The sequence below is a fragment of the Odocoileus virginianus genome, chromosome 31, assembly GCF_023699985.2.
Source record: "Odocoileus virginianus isolate 20LAN1187 ecotype Illinois chromosome 31, Ovbor_1.2, whole genome shotgun sequence".
NCBI classification, from domain to species: Eukaryota; Metazoa; Chordata; class Mammalia; order Artiodactyla; family Cervidae; genus Odocoileus; species Odocoileus virginianus.
In genome coordinates this window covers 22,774,005-22,784,727 of record NC_069704.1, presented here as the reverse complement: position 1 = coordinate 22,784,727, position 10,723 = coordinate 22,774,005, and the positions used below count along the sequence as shown (strand labels likewise).

The following is a 10,723-nucleotide window of genomic DNA, read 5'->3' as shown; positions in this document are numbered from 1 at the left end:
GTTGGAAGTATGTCTACAATAATGTGTTTATAAGCGCACTGCATTTTATTACATATCCTCTGGAGTGTTTCATTTTAATAGCATTAAATGCTTATTCACACCACTCCCAAAAATTTAAGCACAAGCTTTGAGGCTGGCACAATGTCCAGGCATGCTTTTTTTTTTCACCCTATAAATTTTTCTAGCCCCTAGGGTTCCAACAGGTGCCCTTGCTGTAAATTCTAATCCACAAAAGCCAAGTTTCTTACAGGTCTGCCAACTGAGTGTTCTACAAGGGTCAGTGGGCCAGCGGGAGGATCTGCTGCCTGTTCTATGCAATATGCTGCTGGATTTACTCATTGAAGGGTACTTTTAAAATAATCATGCTCCATTTGTGTTTACTATAACATGCTGTGGCAAATGGTTGTGAGCCCAGAAAGGCAGACTGCTGTAGACACCCACCCTGCGAGGCTCCACCTCAACTAGGGAAACTCAAGGTTTTCAGCAGCAGTGGATGAAGCAGCAATGAAACTTTGGCACAGACACAGCTGAATTATTTCACTGAGCTTCTGTCTAGTCAAGGGAGAAATATTTTTAAGAGCTAATAAATGTGAAACGAAGATGTTTTTCTTGTGGTAGAAATCATTAGGCTTGTACAGCTCTTTTAATTCTTTCAGAATACGGAGTGAACTTAAAAAGTGGCACAAGACAAGGTGAACCAGCTGCCTGGGACTGCTGAGAAACCCAAACTGTCATCTTAGAAAAACAGCATAATAACCCTCCTTTGCCTAGAAGGCACAGTGGACGTCTGGGTAACTTGCTAACAGCAATCTATTCCCATGTATATTCCCCCACCAAAAGCAGTACGATCAGGCAGCAGCATGAAAGCAAGATATCAGTTTAATAATAATAATATAAAAAGATTGATTCACTCAGTACATTTCCCCCTACATCCTTCTTAAGACAAGACTTTGCCAAAAAGATTGAATTACTTTTCATCTATAAGTCTTTCAATGCTGCTGTAAATAGTAGCAGTCCTCCTAACTCTGATGTGGGCAGAGAACACTCAAAATAGTAGATAGCAGATGCTGGCCCCACTCAGAATTGCTTACGCCTGTTTGTGTAGATACTGCCTTGCCATTTTTGCTCAGATCTTTTAAGATCTATCACAGTCATGACAAAATGATGACTCACACTTAAATGCAGTCATGTCATATGCGATATTAATACCTTGGTGACATTGCCATAAGTGCCATTCCTTTCAGGGGAAAAGGTTCCTGACAGCAGTCTGCCACCATCCTCAGGGACCACAAAGGGCAGTGCCGGCAGAAGGCAATGCTCATTGTGCAGGAAGGAGCTGCCTGCATCCTGCAAGCTGTTCCCATAAGCAGCTGTTGGAAGGGAGGGGGTGGAGAGGAAAGAAGGGGGAGGGGAGGGAAAGGTCTCTGCTATCAGGTTGGATGGCCAGCTGCTGCTGCTGTCTTATCCCAAGTATGCTCCTGTCTTGCAAGTTTAAAAATCTTCCTGAAGGGAGAGAAATAGGAGCAGGGCTCAAGTTCTGCCCTAACACCCAGCCAGCGTCCCCTCCCCCACTTCCAGCACCCCAGGAGCCTGCCATTCAGCGCCAATAGGAAGATGGAACAGGTGCCATGGAGTTCCGTAAATCTCAGAAATCAGCAGCAGTCCCGCTGACCACCTCCCCCACAGACAAAGATCCCCTGCCCTCAATAAAGAGAGTAAGTTTGTTTCAGTTAAGTTTATTGTAAAACTCAATAATCCTTTAGCAGCATAATCCTTTAGAAAATGAAGCATCGCCCGTATCCGTTTTGAAACAGCAGTGCATACTGCTCAAGTCCGTCAGAGCTCCTGTAACCGTACAAGTCCAAGCCGCCTGGCCTTGCCTTTCCCCTCCTTTCTGCCGGGAGTACAGGCTGCTGAGTCACGCCTGCCCGGCCAGTCTGTCCTTCCCGGCCGCGCGGCCAAGGTCCCGCCTCCGGCCTTCCTGGGCGAGCAGCCGCTCCCCACACTTGTAGAGTCCTGGGCTGGGGCCAGCCTGCCCCTGTCGCCGCCGGGCCCCTCCTCGGGAGGGAACCGCACCTCCTCGCCGCTCTCCACGCGCCCCCGCCTGCCAGTCTCCACGCCGCACTCCGGCGCCCTCCGAGGGCGCATCCACAGAGCCAGCCCCGCGCTAGGCGCCCCGGGGCGTCACCACGTCGATCAAACCAAGGATCCCCACCGGGCTGTCACTCGGGAAGGGTGATATTGGGCACCCAGTCGTTGACGCTGCGGCTCTCCTCGCAGAACAGGCTAAGCTTCTCCAAGGCGGGGTCCTTCCAGGAGTCTTCATTGGGGTTCTGCGGAGAGAACGCAGAGGTCAGCCTGGCTGGGCACTGGTTGCTGACGGAGGGGGGGCAGGGATCACATCGGCTCGGAGGCGACACTCACCGAAATGAGGATACAGTGCAAGTCTCCAGGCGCCCCCGACTCGTCGCCGGTACCCACTATAGCCGCCAGCCGCTGAACGTCGCCCACGCGCACGATGTCTATGTCGTTCTCACAGCAGAACGCTTGGATCAATGTGAAGTGGATCTGCAGCGCGATATCGCCCTCGTCCTCCTCGTCGGCGGCCAGCACGCAGAAGGTCACATTGTCGGGGTCCCTACGCGGGCGAGCAAGAGGTGGTGAGAGCAGGTCGGGGAGCCACGGGTGCCCCCAGCTACCGTCTCCCCGGTCTCCCTGCCGCTCCTCCCACAGGCCGCGTCTGATACTCACACGTTCAGGACTTTGGCTGACTCGTAGACGCCGGCCGTGAGGCAGCCTTGGCGCTGCGCCGACAACAGCAGCTCGTGCAACGCTTTCCCGGCGCCCTGCATCCTGCGGACAAGCCAGTGCGGTAAGCCGGACGGGCCGGAGGGTGCGCTGGATCCCTGGACCCAGAGACGTACCCCCAGAGCCCCAGCCCGGCGCGCCAGCCCAGGGCCGCACCTTCGGCCCAGCCGGCACACTCGCGCCCGGCTTCCACCCAGTGGGTTCCCACCCAGCCGGTTTCCACCCAGGCGGGCCCCAAAGACTATCGCCCAACCAGCGCGTCCAGGGCAGGACAAGGATCCCCGCGCGCCCCGAGACGTCCGGCGTTCGGCGCCGACCTACCTGGCTGTGCTTTCTGGAACCGTGTCCTGGCCACGAACTTCTTCCAGAGTCATGTTGAGATCTGCGAGCAGCAAGTTATCCACAAGAACAGAGGGCGGAGCCGACGCGAGAGAAGAAGGAAAGCCTACTACCCAGCCCGGTGAGCCCACTGCCTGCGAGTGAGCCCCGGCGCCGCGGTCTGCCCTTATATAGGCTGAGCCGGGTGGCGCCGCCAGCTGGCGCGAGCCTGCGAGCCCATTGGCCCGCGCCCGCTTTCTGATGCAAATGAGGCGGCTGCCCGCGGCTCGTGCCAGAAGGCCACGTGGGGAGGGGTGCGGGGGATGACAATGCCTCAAATCTGCCGCTTTTGTCGGGGTGTTACCAGGCAGACTGGAGCCTGCAGATTTCATCTCGCCTTTTTGTTTTTTTTAAGTCCTTAAAAGGAAAAAGTTACGGGGGAAAAAAAAAACCCTCACTTGTTAATAGTACGCTGCAATTTGTGAAATGCACCTTTGGGGAAATCTAATGAATTTTTTTTGGCATTTATTTTTGTTGCTACCTTTCTATTTTTTTCTTCACTTTAAATTTTAAGTTTTTGAGCCCATTGCTTCTAAACCGGAACTTAAAAAACAGGCTGCTCTGGCTAAGCTAGCTAAAGGCCTGAAAGCAGCCCTCTCCAGCTGACACTAGAGCCCCGAGCACGAGGTTCTTCTAGCATCATCAAGACCTGGACCCGGTAGCGCTGGAAAGTCTCGCCGATCTCCCGGCCCGCTACTAAGCTCTGCGGGGCGCCAGGGCGCGCGAGCAGATTGCGGCCGGAGCACGCGGCTCGTTTGCATTTCTATGCTGGGCGCACAATAGCGGAGATCTGGCGTGTGGCGGTTTGTAGGAGGGACAATTGAAGCTTTCTCTTCATAGCGACACTGTCCACCTGCCGCTGGGTGGGGTGGGAGAGCCCCGCCGCGCGTGGGGGTCACCGGGCTGCTCGGCGCGTGGGGGGTCGCGGCCGCGTGGGGCTCCTGTGCCCCTCAATGCGCGCCCCCTGCACGGGCCCCGCTGCACCCACCACACGTTTGCATGTAATTCCGCCCAAAAGGTTCTAGCACACGTGCGGAGCAGCCGTGGAAGTTGGAAGGAACACCTGGCTACTGCACCTTCTTCGCAGCCGGGTGCTCTCTACCCGGACCCCTAGGCTCGGGCCCCTAAGAGCTTGGAGAACGACGCTTGGAATCCCTTTCCCGGGGCGCCATCTACAGGCCGACGGGAAAGGTCCTGAGCACTTCTCTTTCCCCGCACTTCCATTGACATACTGTTCCCCGCACTTCTATTGACATACTGTAGGGACTTGGCTTCTGGCCCTCTGATCAAGAAGGGGCCCTGGTAGAATCAGCTGAGCCCCATCTAAGCTACACATTAATGGGAGTCAAAAACTGAAAAACCCAGATGAAGACAAAAGGAGACTCCAACCGAGTACTGACGGAAGAAAAGCCTATATTTCTCAAGCTATTTTGAAATTTTTTGACCTAAGTATGCATGTATTAAAAGCTTGTTTTCCAGTAATAGAGAAATAATACTAGATGAGAGCTTGAGAGCGTTTAATAGACATTGCTTGGCCGGGGCCATTTTGGACCTGTGTGTAACGAATTTTAGTCACTCAGTGGTGTCCGGCTCTTTACAACCCCGTGGACTCTAGACAGCCAGACTCCTCTCTCCATGGGATTCTCCAGGCAAGGATACCGGAGTGGGTTGTCATGACCTCTTCCAGGGGATCTTCCCGACCCAGGGATGGAACCTGGGTCTCCCGCATTGCGGGCAGAATCTTTACAACCTGAGCCACCAGGGAAATTGACCCTTCCAGAAGGTTTGCTCACTGAGCTTATAATTTTGGTGCCTGCATGTCTCTATATGCACTGAGCTGCATTCTCTCTCCCCCACCCCCACTTAACCCTTACTAGGTGAGGCTTTTGAAATTTGCGGGACAGCTAGAGGGTGCAGGGGCTGTTGGATGTGCTAGGAGTCCTGACTCTGCTGCAAGACAGAGGAAATAAGGAAGACAGCGGAGTGCACCGGCTTCTTGCGCCCCCCGGTGGCCAGCTGGCAGAGGACAGCTGAGAAAGCGGAACACTTCCCAGATGCCAATTGGGTGTTTGCTCACCAAACATCCCTGAAATCCGAGGTGTCTATAACAGAGTATTGAGTGGAGTTCCGTGTGCTACACAAGTTCTTATTAGTTATCTATTTTATGTAGTAGCATGTATACATCAATCCTAGCCTACCAACCTATCCATTCCCCCTTATCCGCCCCACCACAGCCATAAAATTGTTTTCTAATTGCTGGAACCATGCGGCATCCTGTGGCGTTAATTTCCTGCCATTTCCTTTTCTTTGCTGCCCACTACATGCTCAGTCGCTCAGATGTGTCCGACTCTTTGCGACCCTATGAACTGTAGCCCACCAGGCTCCTCTGTCCATGAAATTTTCTCAGGCAAGAATACTGGAGTGGGTTGCCGTTTCCTCCTCCAGAGTATCTGCCCGACTCAGGGATCAAACCCACATCTCCTGCGTCTCCTGCATTGTCAGGTGGATTGTTTTATCACTGAGACACCTGGGAAGCCCCTTCTTTCTTTGTTGGTGGTATACAAAATGATGGTGTGCCTTGATTGGATAAAATATATTTATTTTTAAGTGATTGAGACTTAGATATTGCTCTTTTTCAAATATTAAACTTTTTTTTAATGTATTAGTTCCAGGTCCCCAGGAAATAAGTCTCATTGAAAAAAAGAGACTTATTTGACATCTTAGAGTTCACTTCCCCCTCCCCATTTTAAACACTGGAAATCTCCCTACACATCAGGCCTCACACCCGGGTCCCAGAGGAGGGGAGTGGGGACAGGAGACAGCATTTCCAGTTGGCACCGAGCCAGCCCTAAGAAGAGGACTGATTGACAACCCCCTGGGGCTATTCTACTTCACTCGCATTTTTAAGGTATTGAATTTCAGGAAAATCGCCTTTCTGACATTGGATATGGCTTCACATGGGTTTATTAGGTCAGTCCAAACAGCCCAAAAGGCTTCATCTCAATTAGGAAAGAAACATTTTGTCTGGAGTCTAAGTTGGCCCTTCACCAGACACCCCCTCCCCATTCCTACAAGTGAGACAAATGCAGAAGCTGATGCGGCTCTGGAACAGCCCATATCCAGCTTGCCAGTCATACTACAGGAGATGGGTGGGCAAAGTGGACACCCCAATCCAGGAGCCGTCAGATGTTCTTCTGGCCCACCCCGAGATGGAAGATGGTTGACTAAAGCCCACCTGTCCCGTTCTGTTGCCACTGTGCCCCCAAACGGTATTCAACCCATGTGTCAGCCTGCTGCAGCCCCAGTCCTAGGCGACTGTGACATCAGCCAAGCTCCCTGTGATTATACCTCTTAATGTTCTCTGAACCCTAACCATGAAGGTGATGGTGACATTATTTTTTTTTTAAACTTTTGTTATGTTTATAAAGAGTAAGCATAGAGCTTAAACATTTGTATCTTTTTTATACAATTTTTAAATGTTGCTTTTCACTTACAGGTATTACAAAACATCAGCTTTATTTCCCATGTTGTAAGTACATTCTTTTTTTTTTTTCCATTTATTTTTATTAGTTGGAAGCTAATTACTTTACATCATTACAGTAGTTTTTGTCATACATTGAAATGAATTAGCCATGGATTTACATGTATTTCCCATCCCGGTCCCCCCTCCCACCTCCCTCTCCACCCAATCCCTCTGGGTCTTCCCAGTGCACCAGGCCCGGGCACTTGTCTCATGCACCCAACCTGGGCTGGTGATCTGTTTCACCCTAGATAATATACATGTTTCAATGCTGTTCTCTTGAAACATCCCACCCTCGCCTTCTCCCAGAGTCCACAAGTCTGTTCTATACATCTGAGTCTCTTGTTCTGTTTTGCATATAGGGTTATCGTTACCATCTTTCTAAATTCCATATATATGTGTTAGTATACTGTAATGGTCTTTATCTTTCTGGCTTACTTCGCTCTGTATAATGGGCTCCAGTTTCATCCATCTTATTAGAACTGATTCAAATGAATTCTTTTTAATGGCTGAGTAATATTCCATGGTGTATATGTACCACAGCTTCCTCATCCATTCATCTGCTGATGGGCATCTGGGTTGCTTCCATGTCCTGGCTATTACAAACAGTGCTGCGATGAACATTGGGGTGCACGTGTCTCTTTCAGATCTGGTTTCCTTGGTGTGTATGCCCAGAAGTGGGATTGCTGGGTCATATGGCAGTTCTATTTCCAGCTTTTTAAGAAATCTCCACACTGTTTTCCATAGTGGCTGTACTAATTTGCATTCCCACCAACAGTGTAAGAGGGTTCCCTTTTCTCCACACCCTCTCCAGCATTTATTGCTTGTAGACTTTTGGATAGCAGCTATCCTGACTGGCATATAATGGTACCTCAGTGTGGTTTTGATTTGCATTTCTCTGATAATGAGTGATGTTGAGCATCTTTTCATATGTTTGTTAGCCATCTGTATGTCTTCCTTGGATAAATGTCTGTTTAGTTCTTTGGCCCATTTTTTGATTGGGTCATTTATTTTTCTGGAATTGAGCTTCAGGAGTTGCTTGTATATTTTTGAGATTAATCCTTTGTCTGTTGCTTCGTTTGCTATTATTTTCTCCCAATCTGAGGGCTGTCTTTTCACCTTGCTTATAGTTTTCTTTGTTGTGCAAAAGCTTTTAAGTTTCATTAGGTCCCATTTGTTTATTTTTGCTTTTATTTCTAAAATTCTGGGATGCGGGTCATAGAGGATCCTGCTGTGATTTATGTCGGAGAGTGTTTTGCCTATGTTCTCCTCTAGGAGTTTTATAGTTTCTGGTCTTACATTTAGATCTTTAATCCATTTTGAGTTTATTTTTGTGTATGGTGTTAGAAAGTGTTCTAGTTTCATTCTTTTACAGGTGGTTGACCAGTTTTCCCAGCACCACTTGTTAAAGAGGTTATCTTTTTTCCATTGTATATCTTTGCCTCCTTTGTCGAAGATAAGGTGACCATAGGTTCGTGGATTTATCTCTGGGCTTTCTATTCTGTTCTATTGATCTATATTTCTGTCTTTGTGCCAGTACCATACTGTCTTGATGACTGTGGCTTTGTAGTAGAGTCTGAAGTCAGGCAGATTAATTCCTCCAGTTCCATTCTTCTTTCTCAAGATTACTTTGGCTATTTGAGGTTTTTTGTATTTCCATACAAATTGTGAAATTATTTGTTCTAGTTCTGTGAAAAATAGATGGTGACATTATTAAAGGGACATCCTCAGAGATGTTCTGTTTACAAACCTTTTGGAAGCGCTTAGATTTGATGTTTTTATTGACACTTCATGAACTCCTTATTGCCAAATTCAGACTTAAATTGAAGAAAGTAGGGAAAACCACTAGACCATTCAGGTATGACCTAAATCAAATCCCTTACAATTATACAGTGGAAGTGACTAATAGATTCAAGGGATTAGATCTGATAGACAGAGTGCCTGATGAACTATGGACGGAGGTTCGTGACATTTACAGGAGGCAAGTATCAAGACCATTCTTAAGAAAAAGAAATGCAAAAAGGCAAAATGGTTGCCTGAGGAGGCCTTACAAATAGCTGAGAAAAGAAGAGAGGCTAAAGGCAAAGGAGAAAAGGAAAGATATACCCATTTGAATGCAGAGTTCCAAAGAATAGCAAGGAGAGATAAGAAAGCCTTCCTCGGGCAATCAATGCAAAGAAATAGAGGAAAACAATAGAATGGGAAAGACCAGAGATCTCTTCAAGAAAATTAAAGATACCAAGGGAACATTTCAATGCAAAGATGGGCACAATAAAGGACAGAAATGGTATGGACCTAACAGAAGCAAAAGATATTAAGAAGAGGTGGCAAGAATACACAGAAGAACTATACAGAAAAGATCTTCACGACCCAAATAATCACAATGGTGTGATCACTCACCTAGAGCCAGACATCCTGGAATGTGAAGTCAAATGGGCCTTAGGAAGCATCACTATGAACAAAGCTAGTGGATGTGATGGAATTCCAGTTGAGCTATTTCAAATCCTGAAAGATGATGCTGTGAAAGTGCTGCACTCAACATGCCAGCAAATTTGGAAAACTCAGCAGTGGCCACAGGACTGGAAAAGGTCAGTTTTCATTCCAATCCCAAAGAGGGGCAATGCCAAAGAATGCTCAAACTACCACACAATGCACTCATCTCACTCATAGTAAGGTAATGCTCAAAATTGTCCAAGCCAGGCTTCAACAGTGAACCATAAACTTCCAGATGTCCAAGCTGGATTTAGAAAAGGCACAGGAACCAGAGATCGAATTACCAACATCCATTGGATCATTAAAAAAAAAAAAGAGTTCCAGAGAAACATCTACTGCTGCTTTATTGACTATGCCAAAGCCTTTGTGTGAATCACAGCAAACTGTGGCAAACTCTTAAAGAGATGGGAATACCAGAGCACCTGACCTGCCTCTTGAGAAACCTGGCTGCAGGTCAGGAAGCAACAGTTAGAACTGGACATGGAACAACAGACTGGTTCCAAATTGGGAAAGGAGTACATTAAGGCTATATATTGTTACCCTGCTTATTTAACTTATATGCAGAGTACATCATGAGAAATGCTGGACTGGAGGAAGCACAAGCTGGAATCAAGACTGCCGGAAGAAATATCAAAAACCTCAGATATGCAGATGACACCACCCTTATGGCAGAAAGTGAAGAAGCACTAAAAAGCCTCTTGATGAAAGTGAAAGAGGAGAGTGAAAAAGTTGGCTTAAAACTCAACATTCAGAAAACTAAGATCATGGCATCCAGTCCCATCACTTCATGACAAATAGATGGGGAAACAGTGGAAACAGTGACAGACTATTTGGGGGGGCTCCAAAATCACTGCAGATGGTGACTGTACCCATGAAATTAAAAGACGCTTGCTCCTTGGAAAAAAGTTATAGCAACCTAGACAGCATATTAAAAAGCAGAGGCACTTGTATTTAGCAATTTTTTTTATTATTGCTGAATTAAAAAAAAAACTATTTCAATGAAAAAAATAAAAAAATAAAAAGCAGAGGCATTACTTTGCCAACAAAGGTCCATGTAGTCAAAGCTATGGTTTTTCCACTAGTCATGTATGGATGTGAAAGTTGGACTATAAAGAAAGCTGAGCACCAAAGAATCGATGTTTTGGGACTATAGTGTTGGAGGAGACTCTTGAGAGTCCCTTGGGCTGCTAGGAGATCCAACCAGTCCATCCTAAAGAGAATCAGTCCTGAATATTCATTGGAAGGACAGATGCTGAAGCTGAAACTCCAATACTTTGGTCACCTGGTGCGAAGAACTGACTCTTTGAAAAAGACCCTGATGCTGGGAAAGATTGAAGGCAGGAGAAGACGGCGTTGACAGAGGATGAGATGGTTGGATGGCATCACCGACTGGATGGACATGAGTTTGAGTAAACTCCGGGAGTTGGTGATGGACAGGGAGGCCTGGCGTGCTGCAGTCCATGGTGTCACAAAGAGTTGGACACGACTGAGCCACTGAACTGAACTGAACTGATTAACACTTCT

The 10,723-nt window shown here is 47.7% G+C and overlaps 1 protein-coding gene across 1 annotated transcript; it reads right to left on the bottom strand.

The window, feature by feature from the left end:
- Positions 1–1,720: 1,720 nt before the first annotated feature.
- On the bottom strand, positions 1,721–3,303 carry GADD45G (growth arrest and DNA damage inducible gamma). The gene is made up of 4 exons (XM_020910935.2): positions 3,130–3,303; positions 2,752–2,853; positions 2,425–2,638; positions 1,721–2,333 (listed from the first exon to the last, which is right to left on the bottom strand). Exons 1-4 carry the CDS (start codon positions 3,180–3,182, stop codon positions 2,223–2,225), a joined length of 480 nt encoding a protein of 159 aa, XP_020766594.1. The 5' UTR covers positions 3,183–3,303; the 3' UTR covers positions 1,721–2,222.
- Positions 3,304–10,723: the final 7,420 nt, after the last annotated feature.